The 16,441-nt window shown below is 48.0% G+C and overlaps 2 protein-coding genes across 3 annotated transcripts in view; both read right to left on the bottom strand.

Annotated features, from left to right (window-relative positions):
- The window catches only part of EPG5 (ectopic P-granules 5 autophagy tethering factor), a 47,110-nt gene extending 46,180 nt beyond the window's left edge, over positions 1 to 930 (bottom strand). For both annotated transcript variants that reach the window (XM_072360163.1, XM_072360164.1), the window contains exon 1: positions 805 to 930. In XM_072360163.1, the coding sequence (XP_072216264.1) occupies positions 805 to 858 (54 nt within the window). In that variant the 5' untranslated portion in view covers positions 859 to 930. The remainder of the gene's footprint in view (positions 1 to 804) is intronic.
- A 259-nt stretch (positions 931 to 1,189) lies between these two features.
- Positions 1,190 to 15,819, bottom strand: PSTPIP2 (proline-serine-threonine phosphatase interacting protein 2). Its single transcript, XM_072359800.1, has 15 exons — positions 15,742 to 15,819; positions 10,294 to 10,394; positions 8,585 to 8,662; positions 7,840 to 7,874; positions 7,215 to 7,321; positions 6,455 to 6,517; positions 6,230 to 6,328; positions 5,992 to 6,037; positions 5,568 to 5,647; positions 4,781 to 4,879; positions 4,285 to 4,381; positions 3,898 to 3,979; positions 3,067 to 3,101; positions 2,509 to 2,566; positions 1,190 to 2,329 (listed from the first exon to the last, which is right to left on the bottom strand). Exons 1-14 carry the CDS (start codon positions 15,772 to 15,774, stop codon positions 2,517 to 2,519), a joined length of 1,005 nt encoding a protein of 334 aa, XP_072215901.1. The 5' UTR covers positions 15,775 to 15,819; the 3' UTR covers positions 1,190 to 2,329; positions 2,509 to 2,516.
- Between the last annotated feature and the right edge of the window lie 622 nt (positions 15,820 to 16,441).

The raw sequence follows: 16,441 nt of genomic DNA, 5'->3' as shown, positions 1-16,441 counted from the left end.
GAGTCTCCTCCTATTTATAAGCCTCCTGTAAGCACTGAAGGTCCCTATGGAGCCTTCCCTTTCCCAGACTGAACACCCCCAGCTCCCTCAGCCTGCCTTTATAGCAGAGGTGCTCCAGCCCTCTGAGCATCTTCTGCACCCATTCCAACATCAACACATCCCTCTGATGCTGGAGGCCCCAGACCTGGACGAGTCCTCAAAAGGACGCTGAGTGTAACAACAGCAACACAGACATCAGGAACGCATCACGTGCAATGCTGAAGCACTCCGGATCCTTACACATGACGCTTCCCCACGCATCACCCGGGAATTATTTAGCAGTTAATCACACCTAGAAGGGATGGCAAAGGGCAGCCGGTTGTTGCCACCACTGCGCGTGTTTTTAATGAGCCGCCTCGTGATTCACTGCCTTCCTGTTAGAACGATTCCTCCAGACAGCAACCTTCAAACTTGGCTGCCTGGCACCAACTGCGGAGCCGAATCAAACGATGAGCTCAGGAACCGCAGAACCAAAGCGCTGCCGCGGCTACAGCCGCACCTGCAGCACCGAAGAGACACCCAACACGCTGCCTCGTGCTGACGGCCTCCACCTCCGTGTGTTTCAAAGCCCAACAGGCACCAAAGCGCTGCCAACCACCACAGGGCGCTCCGCCGGCCTATCCTACCGGCAACACCACACGGCGTGAGGCAAAAACACCTTGTTTACGCCCTTCTACGTTACATCACGGCCCTTCGCTCTCAACTTCCCACATGTTTCAGAGAAACTCGAGAGATTAAAAGCCTCTATAAGAAAACCGCCCCTACCTTCGCCTTGCCCTTAGGGCGGCCCCTCCGAGGAGCCCTCACGGCCTCCGCCATGATCCCACCGCGACCACAGCGGCTCTGGGCACAACAGGAAGAGGAGCGGATTGGCCCCGCCCCTCCGAGGCGCGCTTGGCCAATCAGCTGCGAGCGAAGGTACGGAAGGTTCAGAGGGACAAAAAGGGTAGCGGACGGGCGCGCGGGCTGCTCAGCAGGGCGTTCTTATTTATAGGCCTGAGAGGACGCTTGGCCGCCCTACAGCGGTCCAGGATTCCCTGTATTACTTGTCATAGATGGAAGGAACGCGCCATTGGAGCCCCCCACACACAGCACCACTCAAACCCAAACCCTGTTGGAAATATCCAAATAATTTACCCGGACGGTATCTCAGATAAAGCAGTTTTTATTTGCAGTTGCAATGGCAGGTGTCCTGCAAGCAGGAGCACGCATAGAAAACAGCATTACATCTTTCATGCGCTATTACTCAATGCTTATCTCTTTCTTCCACCCGGTTCCTCATTAGCTGAGTACTTGAGGCTCACAACCTTCCTGACGCTCAGCTAAACATATGGAGATTGGCTAAACATAAATTGTTGCTAGCTAAGCATGTATTGCTAATTATTTAACTTCTGACGTTTGCCCACTCGACACTTGGCCATTATTTCTGCTTGTCCTTGGATAGAAATAAGCCTGGAAGGACGATAGAGAGGAGTATCTTGATGTCTTCCTGCTGCATCCCAACCTACCCACAAAGCGAGGCAATCCAGCCTTGTGTAGAGGCCCTGGCTCCTTTGGTGTCTATTAACTCTGTTCTTTAGCTGAGGGTCTCTTATCCAGACAGAACTGCCTTACGATATGCTCTCTAGTCCTTGATAATATACCCATACTATTTGCAACGTCTAAAAACTACTGCAGTTTGTCAAGAAAGAATAAATCACATAATTCAGCCACTGCGTTTGTAAACTATGCTACTAACTACGCTACTTCTACTTTTTACATCAGCTATTTCTAAGGACGAGTTACAACATACAAATACATTACGTTCTTCTCCTTCAGATCAATTGCTGTTTTCAATATCTAATGCAGAAACAGCATTCCATCCCCACAACCCTGAGTCTGAAAGAGCTGTCCAAATTTCTTGGACATCAGTATTCAGCATCACAGCCTTTATTGTACCCTGTAGGCTGAAAAAATCCCCATAAAGAAATTGTGCAACGTGTTATGGAGTAGACAGTTGCCATGCAGCAACATGCTGCTACTGCAGCAGCAACCTGTAGGAAACATGAAGGAAGCTTTGCTGCTTACAAGCACTCTTCCCGAGTGTGAAGGCAGGATATCTGTCCAAGGAGTTTTCTGACCAAAGGAAAAGATTTTTAGTAGGTACTTTCTGCATGTACAAATAATTAATCAGAGTCTTCAAATATCTTCTTGAAATGGAGAAGCGCCGCAGCTTTGTGCTGCTGGGAATAACTGAAAACACCAATTCTGCTGCGCTGGCCAGACCAACAGTGTCTTCTGACTGAAGAACCTGCAGAACAGGATCAACAGAGTCTCAGTCACATACTCAGACAAGGACAAGAGGGCTGACATGATTGTCCCTTCCCACTGATACCTCCAAGTATCATCCCCCTGGATGGTGGCTTTTCTTTTTCCACCACTCTTATTTTGTGGCTGTGTCTACTATTAATCCCTTTCTTCAGTACTTACGGTGGCTATTAGTGGTGTATCAAGCTGTAGCCATCGATTGTGGCATAATCAGGATCACCTAAAACAGAAGGCACAAAAAATGTCTTAAGAGACTTTATGCAGGGCAAAACCACCATGCACTAGCCAACCGTGTTAAAGGGATGGGAGCCAGGAATGAATGGGGCTCAGAGAGATCAGCTGATTTGCCAAAATGCCAAAGTAGAACCTGTTTATTCTGAGTTTTGCTGCAGAACCCCATCGCTAGAGTAGCCTGGAAGCGATATAACTCATGCTATTTAAACAGTGAAGAGCCTGAAGTGCAGAGACTGCTGAGACTCCAAGCTTAAGCACTCTAAGTCTTCAGAAATTCCCAGACACAGAGCTCTGATCAGAGCTTCTAGATTAATCACTGTATCCAACGTCAGTGGCAAACATCCCACCATCTTTCCATAGAGACTGGACTTGTAGCAGGAGCTGGATCGCAAGCAAGCCCTTTAGAAAGGTCATGATTCTATGGGGAAGAGCAAGATCAGAGAGATACTCCGTGGGGTCAGAAGACACCTAAGCCAAGGAACTCACCTGGTGCACTGGTCGGGGTGGGTAGAGGCCCCCTCCTGCACAAAAAAAAACACAGAGCTGAGGATCTGAGTGACTATGGGATCCCCTCATATCCAAGGGCACCAGCCCAGCTGTTCTGGTTTTGCAACTCCCAAATCACCCTCCCAGAGCTCACGGGAGAGCAGAGCTTTGGCTGTACTGGGCTTTCTGGGTAACTGCTACCAAAGCATGTCATGGCTAGCTCACCAACAACAGCCCAATGCAGGAGAGGAAGACATGCATTCTGTGAATGGCAAACCATTCACAGGTAAGCCCCAGGGCATGCCTTTTCACATGCCTCCACCCAGGCTGAGACATCAAGAAGGTATAACTGTGCATGACTTCTCTCCTGACGTGACAGCCAGAGGGAACATTCATCCTTGGCAAGAGACTTTAGCCCCAAATCCTCATCTTCCCCATGGCAGAAGCTTCCTCCACCCTGACCTCAATACTCCCCCAGCTCCCTTGCTTTTCAGCTGCCAATAACCTCAATCTACAGGATTCTGGAATGGGCTTGGCACAAGAAAAAAGTACTTTCAGGATAAAATTGCCAGCCATGAGACCATTAGAAGGGAGAGATGATCTCAAAAGACAACTGGGGGTAAAAAGCAGTTGGATGAGTTATGTTGGGGATGAGCTATAGGGGGTCTGAGCATGATGTAACAGGCAGCACAACTGAGTATTTCCTGTTGTAGAGAGTGATGGACTACACAGCAAGGAGAACATTTTCCTGCAGTGCTGCCAAAGCTTCCAACAGACCATAACTGCATAATTTGCAGAAGCAATTTTGACTGCTTGTTTTATGTGCCTTACCTTGATATAGGTACAGAAGCTGGACTTCTCACAGGAGTCACATTCCTCTGAGTATTGTAGTAGTTTTCATAAACAATAGGAGCTACGAAAAGGTAACAACAGCAAAGTGCAGACCTTTAATTTGTTGCTTGCCAACAAAGACATTCAGCTGCCCTTCCCCCCCATCTCTGGGAAGATGTTTGATTGGTACTTAATGTTTGATTGGAACTTAAGTGGTCCAAAAAGAGGAGATTATCCCCAAGGGCTGGCACTGCATGCCACAAAATGAGAGGAAGATGTTACAAAATCAGTGGTTTTTGCATCCAAACTGATGCTGATGAGGACAGCAGCAAGATGAGGAATAGAAGCAAGCCAGTGCTACTTTGGGAGGTGGCACTGAGCTCTTACCTGGGGCCGAGCTTCCAGTTTTGCGTAAATTTACAAAGAACTCGATGTCCTTCTCAATGCTGCACATTTCTAAGCTCTTGCGGATTTCCTCATATTTCTGCAGAAAGAAAACGAGAAGCATTTCTAGACGTCAGGTCAGAAACCAAACGGTCTTTTTACTCAGTCGGTTAGTTGTCTCACACTGGGTGAGACGCAACGCTGTGTAATCTTTGTCAAGGTCCCCCTGCCTTTTCATTTGCCTCATTGTTTTCAACCACAGTTGTCTTTAACCAGAGAAAGCAGTGAGTGCTTTTGTATGATGTTAATGGCAGAGAGCCGAGGATACATTTTCATTCATGGTTCTTCTTACTCCCTGTTTTTCCAACTGCAAATAGCAGAAAATCTTGCACTCAGGAGGTCACTGCTGTTACTACAGCCTGACAAAAAGACGGGAAAAGAGAACCCGGGTGGGCAGCTGAGATTCAAAAGGAGATCCAAAACAGAAAGAAGGACTCACCTCATCATTCTGGACACAGCCCTGGGAGAGCTGGTTGACATGAAGCCAGAGGGCATTGCGGAAATAGCTGATGCGCTCGCACTCCTGAGCCTCAAAGAACTGCAATGACAAGGACAAGTTGGTGGCTCCCATGCCAGCACAGCCATGAATGCAATAAAGGATGGTGTCCTCTGAGACTTATTGTTCACATGTCCTGAGGTGATTCAAGTTCACCTCCCATTCACATTTTGTTCCAGAGAGATTTCTCTGACAAGCAGTAAAGAAAAGGGGTTGAGCGAGGGCACCTACTGTGATCCCACAGACCACCATCCTGTAACATCCTCTTCTACCCCAAAGGACATGAAAAAGATGACTGTGTCAGCAAGGAACAGGTGGGGTTGATCTCCTACAGGAGACATGCATGTCTTGCTTTAGATCTCCCTGTTTATTGCAGCCAGGTTGGATGAGATACCCTTTAAATATCCCTTCCAACTCAAACAATTCTATGAATCCATAAGTATTCCAGCTTGCCCAGAGGAAAAAAACATCTCTCTGTGCAATCAGGTGTTTCCAGGCTGAGTGCTAAGCTCAGGAACATCTCAGCGCTCTGCTGTGCTGGTGAGGAAGGGGCCACTCCACACCCTGTGGTCCTGTAGTCCCATCTGTCCTCTCACCTCTCTCCCTCATATGCAGAGAAATTAGAAATAGACAAGGATGTATGAGAACAGAATCATGGATGCTCCATGCATTTAGGGTGTCAGCATCCGTAGGATCACAGTGCAGTGTGAAACAGTTCTGTGGCATTTACCTCGCAAGCCTTGATGTGCTCTTTCTGCCATTCTTCACGGATCTTCTCAAGTGAAGTAATGCTCTGCTGGTAACTCCTGTCTGTAAGGGAAATCAAATTGTCAGCTGGTTAATATTGATTAAAATATCGATGTATTTTGCTGGAAGGTACCTTGTCTAACCAAAAATGGCTGGGAGGCACAGAGAGAGAACCCAGTAATAATGGGTTCTCTATGGTGAGCAATTCAGTGGGATGCAAAGCCCCACAACAAGACTGAGGACATGTGGGGCCATATGGGCTTCTCCAAGACAGGCATTTTGCCTCTTGGATCTCTGGAAAAGTTTCTGAGGATCTATGGCTCATCTTCCAACCTCCTCCTTCCACCCCATAGGATGCCCCTTTCCCTCCCCCCTCCAAAACCAGTATGCTGTGTCTCCATGCTCACCTGAATCTTCCAGAGCTGATTTTGTCTGAGCCAGTTTCAGAAAGAGCTGCCAAAGATGGGAGAGAGAAGAAAGGTATAGGAGAGCCCTGGTGGATCACCCACAGAAGAGTAGCCCCACCAGGGAAGGTTAGCAGCCCATTCATATCCCAAACCCCAGAAGAGAGAGAAGGACTTGGGGTAGATACCTGCGAGAAGAGAGACTCCTTTCCCATGCTGCACAGCCACCCACCCTCCTTACCTTCTCCTGCTGCTTCTGTGTGACCAGGTTTGCGTTGCGGTGCACAGCCTGCTCTGCTTCATCCTTATCCCTGCAGCGCTGCTCATAGAGCCGCTTGGCCTAGCAGAAACACCACACGGAGCAGGAATGTGTCAGCAAGCAAATGGGATGCAAATATGGCTGCATGCATGTGTATTTTAGCAGCATTGACCCACATGGCAAGAGACAGCAGCACACTTGCATTACCTCCATGGTCTTCTTGTACTGCAAATTCCTGTTCTTGTGAATCGCCTCCATTATGAGCTCTATCTGTGAAGACAAGAGAGCCAGAGTCAGCATGGGTTAGGAAAGGAAGAATCATGGACCATATGATGGGGCCACAATATAAGGACCTTCCTCTGCCTGGAATTAGGCACTCAAGCATCTTAGAATCATAGAAGGGCTTGGGTTGGGAGGGGTCTTAAAGATCATCTAGCTCCAACCCAGCTACAACTCTTCAGAGTTCACAGAACCCATCCAGGACATTCATCTTTCTACACTCTTATCTAAGCTTCCACTGTGTATGCTGAGTACTGTATCACCTCCACAAAGCCAGATAGAACTGGCAAGCTCACCCACCTCTGCTAAGTCCTGATCAGCCTCTGGTTCAGACAGCTTTTCCTGTTTTCCAGTCAAGGGAATCTCAAGCCATAAAGAAGTTAAAGAGCTTGAAGATTTTACCAGACACTGTGTAGATCATACAACGCTATCTGAACATCTTAAAAACATTGCTAGTTGAGGCTTGCATCACTGGAGAAATGCTTTCTATCTCTGTCCCTCAAAGAACCCTGAGGGACACTGGTGAGAAGAAGGAAGTCAGGGGTTGCTGCAGAGTTACAGCATCGTTACAACATGTAGGAAGGAGCTCAGGATGTTTTCACCCTCATAGGCATAAGGACACAAAAGGGTCTGTGGGACAGTAGGTGAGATGGTGGCCTGCAATGAGGGTGGCAGTGCAGTGCCTGACCTTTTTTCGATGAAGCTTTTGCTTTTCCCTGAAATCCTCCATTTTCTTTGCTTCCTCCCGAAGAGTTTGTGCCAGCTGGATGTGACCTTGTCCCACATTATCTATCTCTGCAAAGGGGGAGGGAAAAAAAGACATATTCGTGTTTGTGTGTGTGTGCATATATTCCTAAAAACACTCTGTTGTTCAGGCCAGCTTTTCTAGGTGAGATCAAACTGACTCAGTGACCCGCAGTCCCTCCTTGTGTATTTCCTTGCAGCTGCAGCAGCACTTTCAAAGCAGCTTCCAAGCACAGTCTGCCTACACAGAAAGTGTTTCACAGTCATGCTGGGACTTGCACTTCATTTAGGAAATCTCACGCTAAGAAAAGTTATTAAGGTGAGCACAGTTGCTTTTTGTAAACTGCTACTAGCTCCAAAGGACCAAGTTATCCCAAAAGGGAATAAGCATGGTTCCCCTCTGACACTCATGCCTTGGAACACTCCATTCCAAACTCCATGCTCTGAGCTGGAACAAAAGGATCCCATATCATACAGTTTTTGAGGTTTCTCTGTTTCTTCCTAAGCAATAACCTGAAGGCTTCAGCACTGCCGAGTGTCCCATCACATGAAAAAGAAGAATTACTTACGTTGCTTGAAAGCATCCAGGGATCTCTTCAGGGTACTGAAAAAAAACCACAGGCAGTGCATTAGAAGAGTTTACTACCAGATGCAAGTGCAGGATTCAATGGTGACAGCAGAGCACTTCTGAACTGGAGAGCAAGTCCTCACTCAAGAGCAGAGAAAACATCCCAAAACAGGTTTATCTACTCTCTTCACACTTCCAAGTTTTCCTTTATCAGTGAATATAACACAGTTCACTTGGTTTGACCTTACACCTTTGTCCTGAACACTGGATGCTACTAAGTTTTGGGTTTCAAAACAAACGTTGCACAAAATGCCAAGGGACACTCATTGAGCCAACCACAGCAGCCACAATATCCATGCAGGGTGACGAAGCACTGGGCTTGAATATTCACGTGGTTGGACTTGAGGAAGTACGTGGACTTCCTTCTGGCCACAGAAAGGGTGAGGAGCAAACCCAAGGCCTCATGACCTTGGCTAGTCACCAGCCTGCTTCTTGCCTGAGTACCCATGACACTTTGGTTAGCCTACAGCAGGTGGGAAGATGGTGAATTCCAACTTGGTTACTGGAAAAGGCAAAGGCTAACTGACTATTCATTCACAAGTCTGATTTCTGAATGTCTGGTAATGTCCCAGTGACATTTAAACACTATTTTCTTCCTCTCTGCCCTCTTCCTTCTCCCTCTTCCTCATTCATCGTTACAATTACAGACACCTACAGAAGCAAAAAGCACTGGACTCTGAACTTACTTCAGCTCTGTCTGCCCACAAGGCTTCTTCTTCGACAAGTTAATGAGCTCTTTGCCATATTTTTCTTCTATAACTGCTCTGTTGAAGAAAGAGAGAAATGAGAGGAAAACCTCATGTCAGAAACTGAAACTTGCTTGCAAGAGCAGAAGGAGTTTCATAAAGAGCACAAATAAGGGAACAGCGAGTGTGCAGAACATCCCAGGCTGTCACATCAGAGTGACAGCGTGGACATTTACCTCCCAGACCACCACAGATCACCCTGGAGCTTGCAGTTTGGTTTGTCTGCACCCAAAGTCCTGCCAGCTGCCCTCCCTATCTCCCTATAGCTGATAGGTGCAACCACCCCCCCTGCCCCGCAAGGGATGGAGAACTGAGCATCCCATGCAGCTGCTAGATGAATGCAGCCAGCTAAGTCATCTAAGTAGTTTTTATCTCTCTTCCACGGGAACAAGATTTGCACAATCACCTTCTCAGCGTCTTGATCATCAGTGTCTGTCAGTCCATCCATCCAAAGTGTTTATTGGCTGACTTCAGCCAAATGTGACAGAATGAAACAGGCATCTCATAGACGTTCAGCTTCCCTACACTTGCCTGAAGTTCAGCTGGGATATTTCAGCTGTTCAAAACTTGTGCAGCACTTTTCAAAGCCAATGTGTATGCTCTCCTGCCAGCCTCCGGTCCTTAAAGACAACATCTGAAGAGGCCAGACCTTGTGGTGGTAACATGTAAACATCTCTGGGAGGTTGCACTGCCCTCACCTTTTGAAAAAGAGAGGGAAAAGCAAGAAAACCCATGTGCTGCTCTCTAAGAATTTGCTTTGAATTCTGTACAGACATTCAGGGCTCGACCTGCATGGTCAAATATAGATATCCCCATCTGGACAAGATGACCTTGCTGTCCATGGCCAGTGGAGAGAAACAAGCTTTACCTTAGAAAGTAAACAAAGAAACAAGGTTTACTTTAGAAGGGAGGAGGGGATGGGATAGGATGGAATTAGATGCAACAGAATGGAGTGAAGTAGAATAGAAGGGAGCCAAAAGACCTGCAAAGATCAACTGCCTGATCACTTCAAGGCCAACCAAATGAGATAAGTAGGCTAAATATCAAGACTCTTGTAGAACAACCCTACATTAATGTAATTTTGATATCGACAACTTGGAGAAAGCAAACCTGTGAATACAAGAATTGGTACAAAATAGCCTTGGACAAATGTGGTGGGGAGGCAGAGGAGGAGAAGCTGTGCATCAAAGTGTCTAATGAATCAACATCTACAGAAATCAACAACATAGACACGTGCATTTGTGTTAGAGACACAAGCATTTTAGAAAGCTGTTTAGTTTATTCCACAGTTCTCTGAGGGCAGGCAAACACAGGAACAGTCTTCCTGGAGAGATGCCTTATTCCTGTCAGTGTTCAAGAGACATTTGGATGATGCCCTTACTAGTTTGCTTCTGGGTTTTGTGACTAATGCCATCACTGCCTCCCAGTTGAGAAGACCCAGGTATAGACTAGATTCCACAGGACCAGCTGTGCAGGGAAAGGACAACATTAAAAAAGCAAGTTCCTTTTGAGTCAAAAATCAAAGGTGCTTTAAGACAGTGGATGGTTAAGCACGATGGAAACCAAAGTGGGAATACAAGAAATAGAAGTAGTGCCAGTGCCTCTTTTTCCAGGTCCAACCGAACCCGCTGTCAGACATAGCTCTGTACCTTTCCTTCAGAAAGTCTTCAAACTCTTTGCAGTTCTTCCTGCCGTCGTTCAGATGTTGAATGATGCTGTCATAGCCAACTGTGCTCGTCAGATCTGTGCTCTGAAAACACAAGAATGGGATTCACATGGCTGTAAGTGATGTCCACGACCACTGCCACCTCCACCAGCACTGATACGAAGTATGGCTCTGATGGGAGCAAGCATGCCAGCACCTCTTTACATTTTGCCTATAAATTACATGATATACTGTCTTTTTCTTTTTGAGGTCGGAGAGGGCCCAGGATGAGGGAGCTTATAAACATGAGGGAAATCATATTTTACACAGGTAGACAGTGATAGGACAAGGAGGAATGGTTTTAAACTAAAGGAGGGGAGATTTAGGTTGGATGTTAGGGGGAAGTTCTTTACTGTGAGAGTGGTGAGGTGCTGGAACAGGCTGTCCAGGGAGGCTGTGGATGCCCCATCCCTGTAGGTGTTCAAGTCCAGGTTGGATGGGGCCCTGAGCAATCTGATACAGTGCCTGATCTAGCAGCTGGCAGCCCTACCTGTGGCAGAGGGTAGGAACTGGATGATCCTTAACCCAAGCTATTCTGTGATTCTGTGATGAGAACGGTCATCACGCTTTGACAGAAGCATGGAATAGCTCGGGTTGGAAGGGACCTTAAACCCCTGATATAAAGGACTCATCATCAGTGAGCTACAGGCTTCCCTCACAATGCACTGCTGCAATAAGCTTTCTCAGTGGCCTTATGAGGAGCAACTGACACCTGCTCACATCAGTCCAAAACACCACTGAGAGACCACTTCCCTAAGCATCAAGTCCTTTCCAGCTGCTGCTCTATGGCTTTCTATATGTCACATAGGGCCATGAGAGGTCCTCAGCCTGCCACTCATCACCACCAATAAGTCCCAGTGCCTCTATAGGCTCCCCAAAGGCCTTTGAGGGACCGGTGCTTTCTTCTCAAATCACACATATTTTACTGTAATGGTTATTAAAACAGATGCATACGTGCCACCTTCTGTAAAAAGCTGCGTGAAAGAACAGGGAAACAGGCTGCAGAAAGGAAGCAACGGCAAGAGCAGATACAAAGCTGTGAGAAAGGAAGCAAAGGCTGCTAATAGTTATTATGAAGCTTAAAGAGGAGTGAGGGCAGGATAGAGAGATGCAGGAAGCGTTCCAAGCCTATACGACAGCAAGCAGATAGCTGGTTGTGAAAATGCTGACAGAAGGGAGATGGGTTTTTCAGGAATTTGCGCCCAGAGCAAGAACTGAGGAGGAACAGGGCTGATCTTTGTGGTAAATGCAGGATTTCATCATTGCGGACTTCCTTAAGCAGTCAGGGACTTAAAATCAGTGGCAAAAAGCAAGAGATAAAGCAGAGCTGTGGTGGAGTGGGGCAGCAGGAAATCCCCAGGAATCCCAGGCCGGTCTTGCTCCACACATGAGAGAGGGGGAGCTGAGGACCTTCTGAGCTCTCCAAACACTTTCTGTTTCTCTACTGAGCACAAACCTCCCCCCGTGATGAGCTTATTTCTGAAAACACACGACTGGTTCTCAATTTAGGTCACCTCTTTGCTAATCGGATCTGCAAAAGAAGGAAGCACGCTTGCACTGAAATGGCTCTTCACGACAGTTGCAAAACTCAGGAACATCCTAACTTGGCTTTCTACCCTATTTCAAAGGAAATAATATAGACACAGAAAGGGCTGCGATGGGGCTGTGATAGAGCTGGGTTGGGCAGGGTCGTATGCAGCAGCCTTTGGGCAGAATTCAGCATGGAAAGAACACAGAGAACCACCATGTCTGACCTTGGGAGGCTGAGGGCAGTGAAAGAGAAAAGAGAAGAAGACCAGGTTAGAACCAAGCATTTACCAAACAACCCTGAAAGTCCTCACCCTCATGCCCACTGAACCCTTCCAGTTTTTAGCAGTAATAAGGCACGAGGATATGCGAGAGAAGAGGTTCCCCATAAGAAGGAGAAAATAAGAAGTGAGTGTTGTGTTGTTGTCATCGAAGAGAATAAAAATCAGGCACAAACTGCCTCACCAGCCTGGGGGTCCTGGTATACAAGAAGCAGAACATGAGTTTGCAAACTGAAAGGCCAATAATGTCCTGGGCTGCGTCACCAGAGAGATGGCAGAGGGCAGGAAAGGGGATGCCCCCTCTGATCTGCCCTAGTAAGGCCCCATCTGGAGTACTGCATCCAGGGCTCAGTCCCCCAGTGCAAGTAAAACGTGGAGCCATCCATAAAAGGGTCACTAAGATGATCAAAGGGCTGGAATACTTCTCTTTTGAAGTGAGGTTGAGGGAGCTGGGCTTGTTCAGCTTGGAGAAGGTTCTAAGGAGACCTCATTGCAGCCATCCAGTACTTGAAAGCGAGCTTTTAAACAAGAGGGAGACTGATTTTTTAACACAGATAGTGATACGGCAAAGAGGAACAGTTTTGAACTAAAAGAGGGTAGATATAGATTGGATCTTGGAAGGAAATTCATTTCTCAGTGGGCTGTGAGTCCCTGGCACTGCTACCCGAGGTGTTAGTATCTAGAGGTGCCTAAGGCCATGGATGGGCCCTATGAGCCCAAGCTGAAGGAGCAGCCAGCCCATGGCAGGGGTTTGGAAATGGATGGGCTTTAAGATCCCTTCCAACCCAGGTGTTCTGTGATTCTATGTCTAGAGTAAATGCATTGGGAGGAATGCACCACATGAGTGTAATGGGGATAGATCTACCTAGGTACATCAAACCAGAGTCTGCTTCCAGCGCTGGGTCTGCAAAGTACAAGGCCCCCAAAGCCCTTCTCCCACAGCACTAACAGCAGATGTGCTATTTAGAGGACAGCCCATGGAAACTGTGAACGGATGATTTCAAGGTGACAAAGCAGCAGCTGATGCTTCCCAAGTCCACAGGGCTTCAGAGGAGTGGAAATTCCCATTCCTGCCCTTTTAGGTTCGTACTGTGCCCCCAAGGCTCTCAAGGAGGAGAAATAATACAAGGCTTCACACAGTGAGAAATTTGAGATTCACATTGCAGCACAGGTGTGAGATTCACACTGCAGCACGGGTGGAAAAGTGCCACTTCTAAAAAGCGTGGTGTTTCAGGCCACTGTGAAGATACAGCGTATGAGATTTTGCTCACATCTTCTCAGATGCTTCAGATCAATCCCCAGACTCCAGACACAAGCCCATATGTGCCATATGTGGACAAAGGTATGAGAAAAAGAGCTGCTCGTGGACCGCTGCTCAAAATACTCGACCACATCTGCTCTGAGAAGCACTGCAGAAGCGGGATGTCTATTTCTGTGTTTAGAAAGACCAAACGATACATGGCCGTGCTATTCCTGCTCATAGACAGTGGTCTCAAAGTTGCTTGAGGTCTTACACAGGTTGCTGAGATGAAGAAAAGCCTCTGAGAGGATCACTGTAGGGAGCAGAAATAATGTTCCCCCCGTGGCCTGGCAGCCTGCACAGATACAGGCACAGATACAGGCAAAGTTTGGCCAGGTTTCCATTTTTCCCCACGTTGTTCTATGAGAGTCAGGTTCTCTCGTGACACCCAGCTCTTGCTGATGAGTTGCCCACAATAAGTTGCTATAAGAGGCTTGGGGAGAACTGAGGGCTTCTCATGGAAAGCATCAGAATGAAAGAAGAGAAGTTTGTACAATGAAAGAAGAACAAGATAAAAAATACCCAAAAGAAACACAAATGAGAACAGTGCCGTGCTTGCTCAACTCTCAGAGATCACTGCAGACCGGGCAAGAAGAAACAAAGAGCGTTTCTGGCATGTTTTTACTTTTGTAGGAGGCTGCAGCAAGCATGGGCAGGACGAAGTGTGGTGCAAACAGGAGCATTTGGGGCAGCACACAGCAACTCTTGGGGTGCCAAGCCCTCGAAGGGGATTTAGCACCTTATGCTGAGACCAAACAGGGTGAGCAGAAAAACAAAGAAGGGAACAGAAGAAAAGGCTCAAGAGCAAACGGGGCTACAACATTTAGTTTTGTCACCCCCAAAACAAAATTATAGCCTAAATCATGTAGCTGACCACGCTTAGCATTTCTTCATACACATGACGTGGTGTTCCATCAGCTGGAGCACTAAACCCTCTCCTTCTGCAGCACCTCCACCCTGCACTGCATCCTAAGGCAGCCACAGCCCTCCCCAAACCCACCCTTTCCCACCCAGCTGTTCTGAGCCCTGCGTAATCCTTCGCTTTGGCAAAGCAGCATTCTCCTTCCTCTTCCCTTTTTGCCTCAAGCATCGGAGAAAAATGGCAGGAGGAAGTTTGCATTCTCTCTTTGCATTACAGCAAACGGAACTTTAATCAGCAGCCCTGCACCTGGCCAAATTTGGGGTTTTCTGTCCATTTCTCACTCCTTCCTTCTTTCTTGCAGGCAACGTAGACCCTGCTGTGGTGCTTGTAGGCTGTTTGGGTGATACCTCTTCTTTTTCAAGCACAAAGCATTTCACCTTGGCATGGTGATGGTTTTCCCCGACACAGAGCATCTGCTGGCACTGGGGCAGGCACTGGGGCAGCATTTCCACCACATCCACCCTGGGTGCCCTCTCCATGCTGTACATGTGCAAAGCAAAAGGGGCATCCTGGAAATTTCTCGACAACAAGGGGTTGAGAAACAACTGCCATATGCAAAGCTGGCTTTAATTTCCCATGCGGTTTGATATGCATGCTGGTGGCTCTGCACTAGCTACCTTGTTCACGGTGCTGGCTAAAATCACCACGCACACATCCCCAGCACCCCACACCTACCCTAATCTCAGCACATAGGAGCTGCTCCCTGGGCATCACCCTCATCTGCTGTTCTGATAGGCACGGTCCTAAGAGACTTTGGCACCGGTTTCCTAATTTCTCATACCCCGGTGAAAGCTGGGACACCAAGGGGAACCAAACAACCACAATACTCTGCAGCAGATAAGCACCTGTTTGGCACTTCTGCATGCCCGAAAGCACAGTTCAGACTGAAAAGAATAAACTGCAGCTTCCCCCATGCTGTGACTCTTCCTCTGCAGCTCATCAGCAGCGAGCCAAAAGATCAGCTCCCAGACAAGAAGCAGCTCACCAGAGGACACATTTTTGACAGCAGCATTCCCAAATAGCTCACAAGCAGTCGGTTATTAATATCAATATTTGGTCCAGCCAGCACCAAATACCTCCAGCCGCAGAATCAGCTCATGGAGTGCTACTTCAGCCACACAGGGCAGGTTGCAAAGCCACAGCACTTGCATGGCTTTTAGATGCAAGCGGATGAGCAGCACCAGCCAGAGGATGCCCACAACCCCACAGCCACGCAGCGGGCTTTGGGTCTGCCACCACCGATAGCTCAGCTTCCTCCAGGGGCTTGAGCCGGTGTGAGGACAGGATGGGCTCCCTGGGGTACCAGGTGTCCCGCCGCATGCCCTGGGTCACGTTCTTGTTCCCCCCTAGACCCCAACTCACCCAGAAGTGGTCCCGGAACCAAGCCTCCCTCATGCTGCTCCTGCTGCCAGCACCGCCACTGCTCCCAGCCTTGCCCCACCCAGCACCCTCCCACCCCGCTGTGGCCGCAGGCACAGGAAAGCCTGATTCACACCGACAGCGGTAACGCGCTGCCTCCGCTCTGACACAGGGACAACTGAGATAACCCCGTGAGGTTAAAAAAAAAGAGAGAGAGAGAAAAAAAAAAGCATTTTCCACTTACTTAAATCTGCTGACTTGTGACCCAAGGGCCATGCTGTGCACACGCAGCGGGGCTGAGATTTACAGCAAAGCCTTTTCTGTCAGTGCTCACGTCTCCAGTTTCTGTCCCTGTAGCACATCTATCTGTTTCAGATGTGTGAGGTCCACGTTTCAGGTCGAGGCTCTGAATTCAGGCTTTAGCAATCTGACAATGCATCAGCTGCGGTGCAATCTGTTTTCTTGCGAACACACTAAAATCCACCTCCTAAAAACAAATCCTCTCCTTCCTTCCAGGTGCACAGTTTCCAAGTGATCTGATAGCACTGGAAGAGAGCACTCGGAGACAGGCAGCTAGACCCAAATGAGGTTGTAATAGACAGAGTAGCAATGGCCAGAGCACTCAGAGCTCAGGTGTCACCATCAGCGCTGCAGCAGTCACACATCACAGCTACGGATCAGCGTTTTGGCAGAGCCAACAGCG

The sequence above is a fragment of the Excalfactoria chinensis genome, chromosome Z (genome assembly GCF_039878825.1).
Source record: "Excalfactoria chinensis isolate bCotChi1 chromosome Z, bCotChi1.hap2, whole genome shotgun sequence".
NCBI classification, from domain to species: Eukaryota; Metazoa; Chordata; class Aves; order Galliformes; family Phasianidae; genus Excalfactoria; species Excalfactoria chinensis.
This window is presented reverse-complemented; position numbering and strand designations above follow the sequence as displayed.

Bases quoted from the DNA above. Each gene is read 5' to 3' on its own strand.
- PSTPIP2 (XM_072359800.1), bottom strand. From the start codon at position 15,774: ATGAGGGAGGCTTGGTTCCGGGACCACTTCTGG. The intron at 8,663-10,293 runs GTACAGAGCTAT...TTTCTTCAACAG, and splicing joins GAAGACTTTCTGAAGGAAAG to AGCAGTTATAGAAGAAAAAT. The intron at 3,980-4,284 runs GTAAGAGCTCAG...ACCTTTTCGTAG, and splicing joins AACTGGAAGCTCGGCCCCAG to CTCCTATTGTTTATGAAAAC.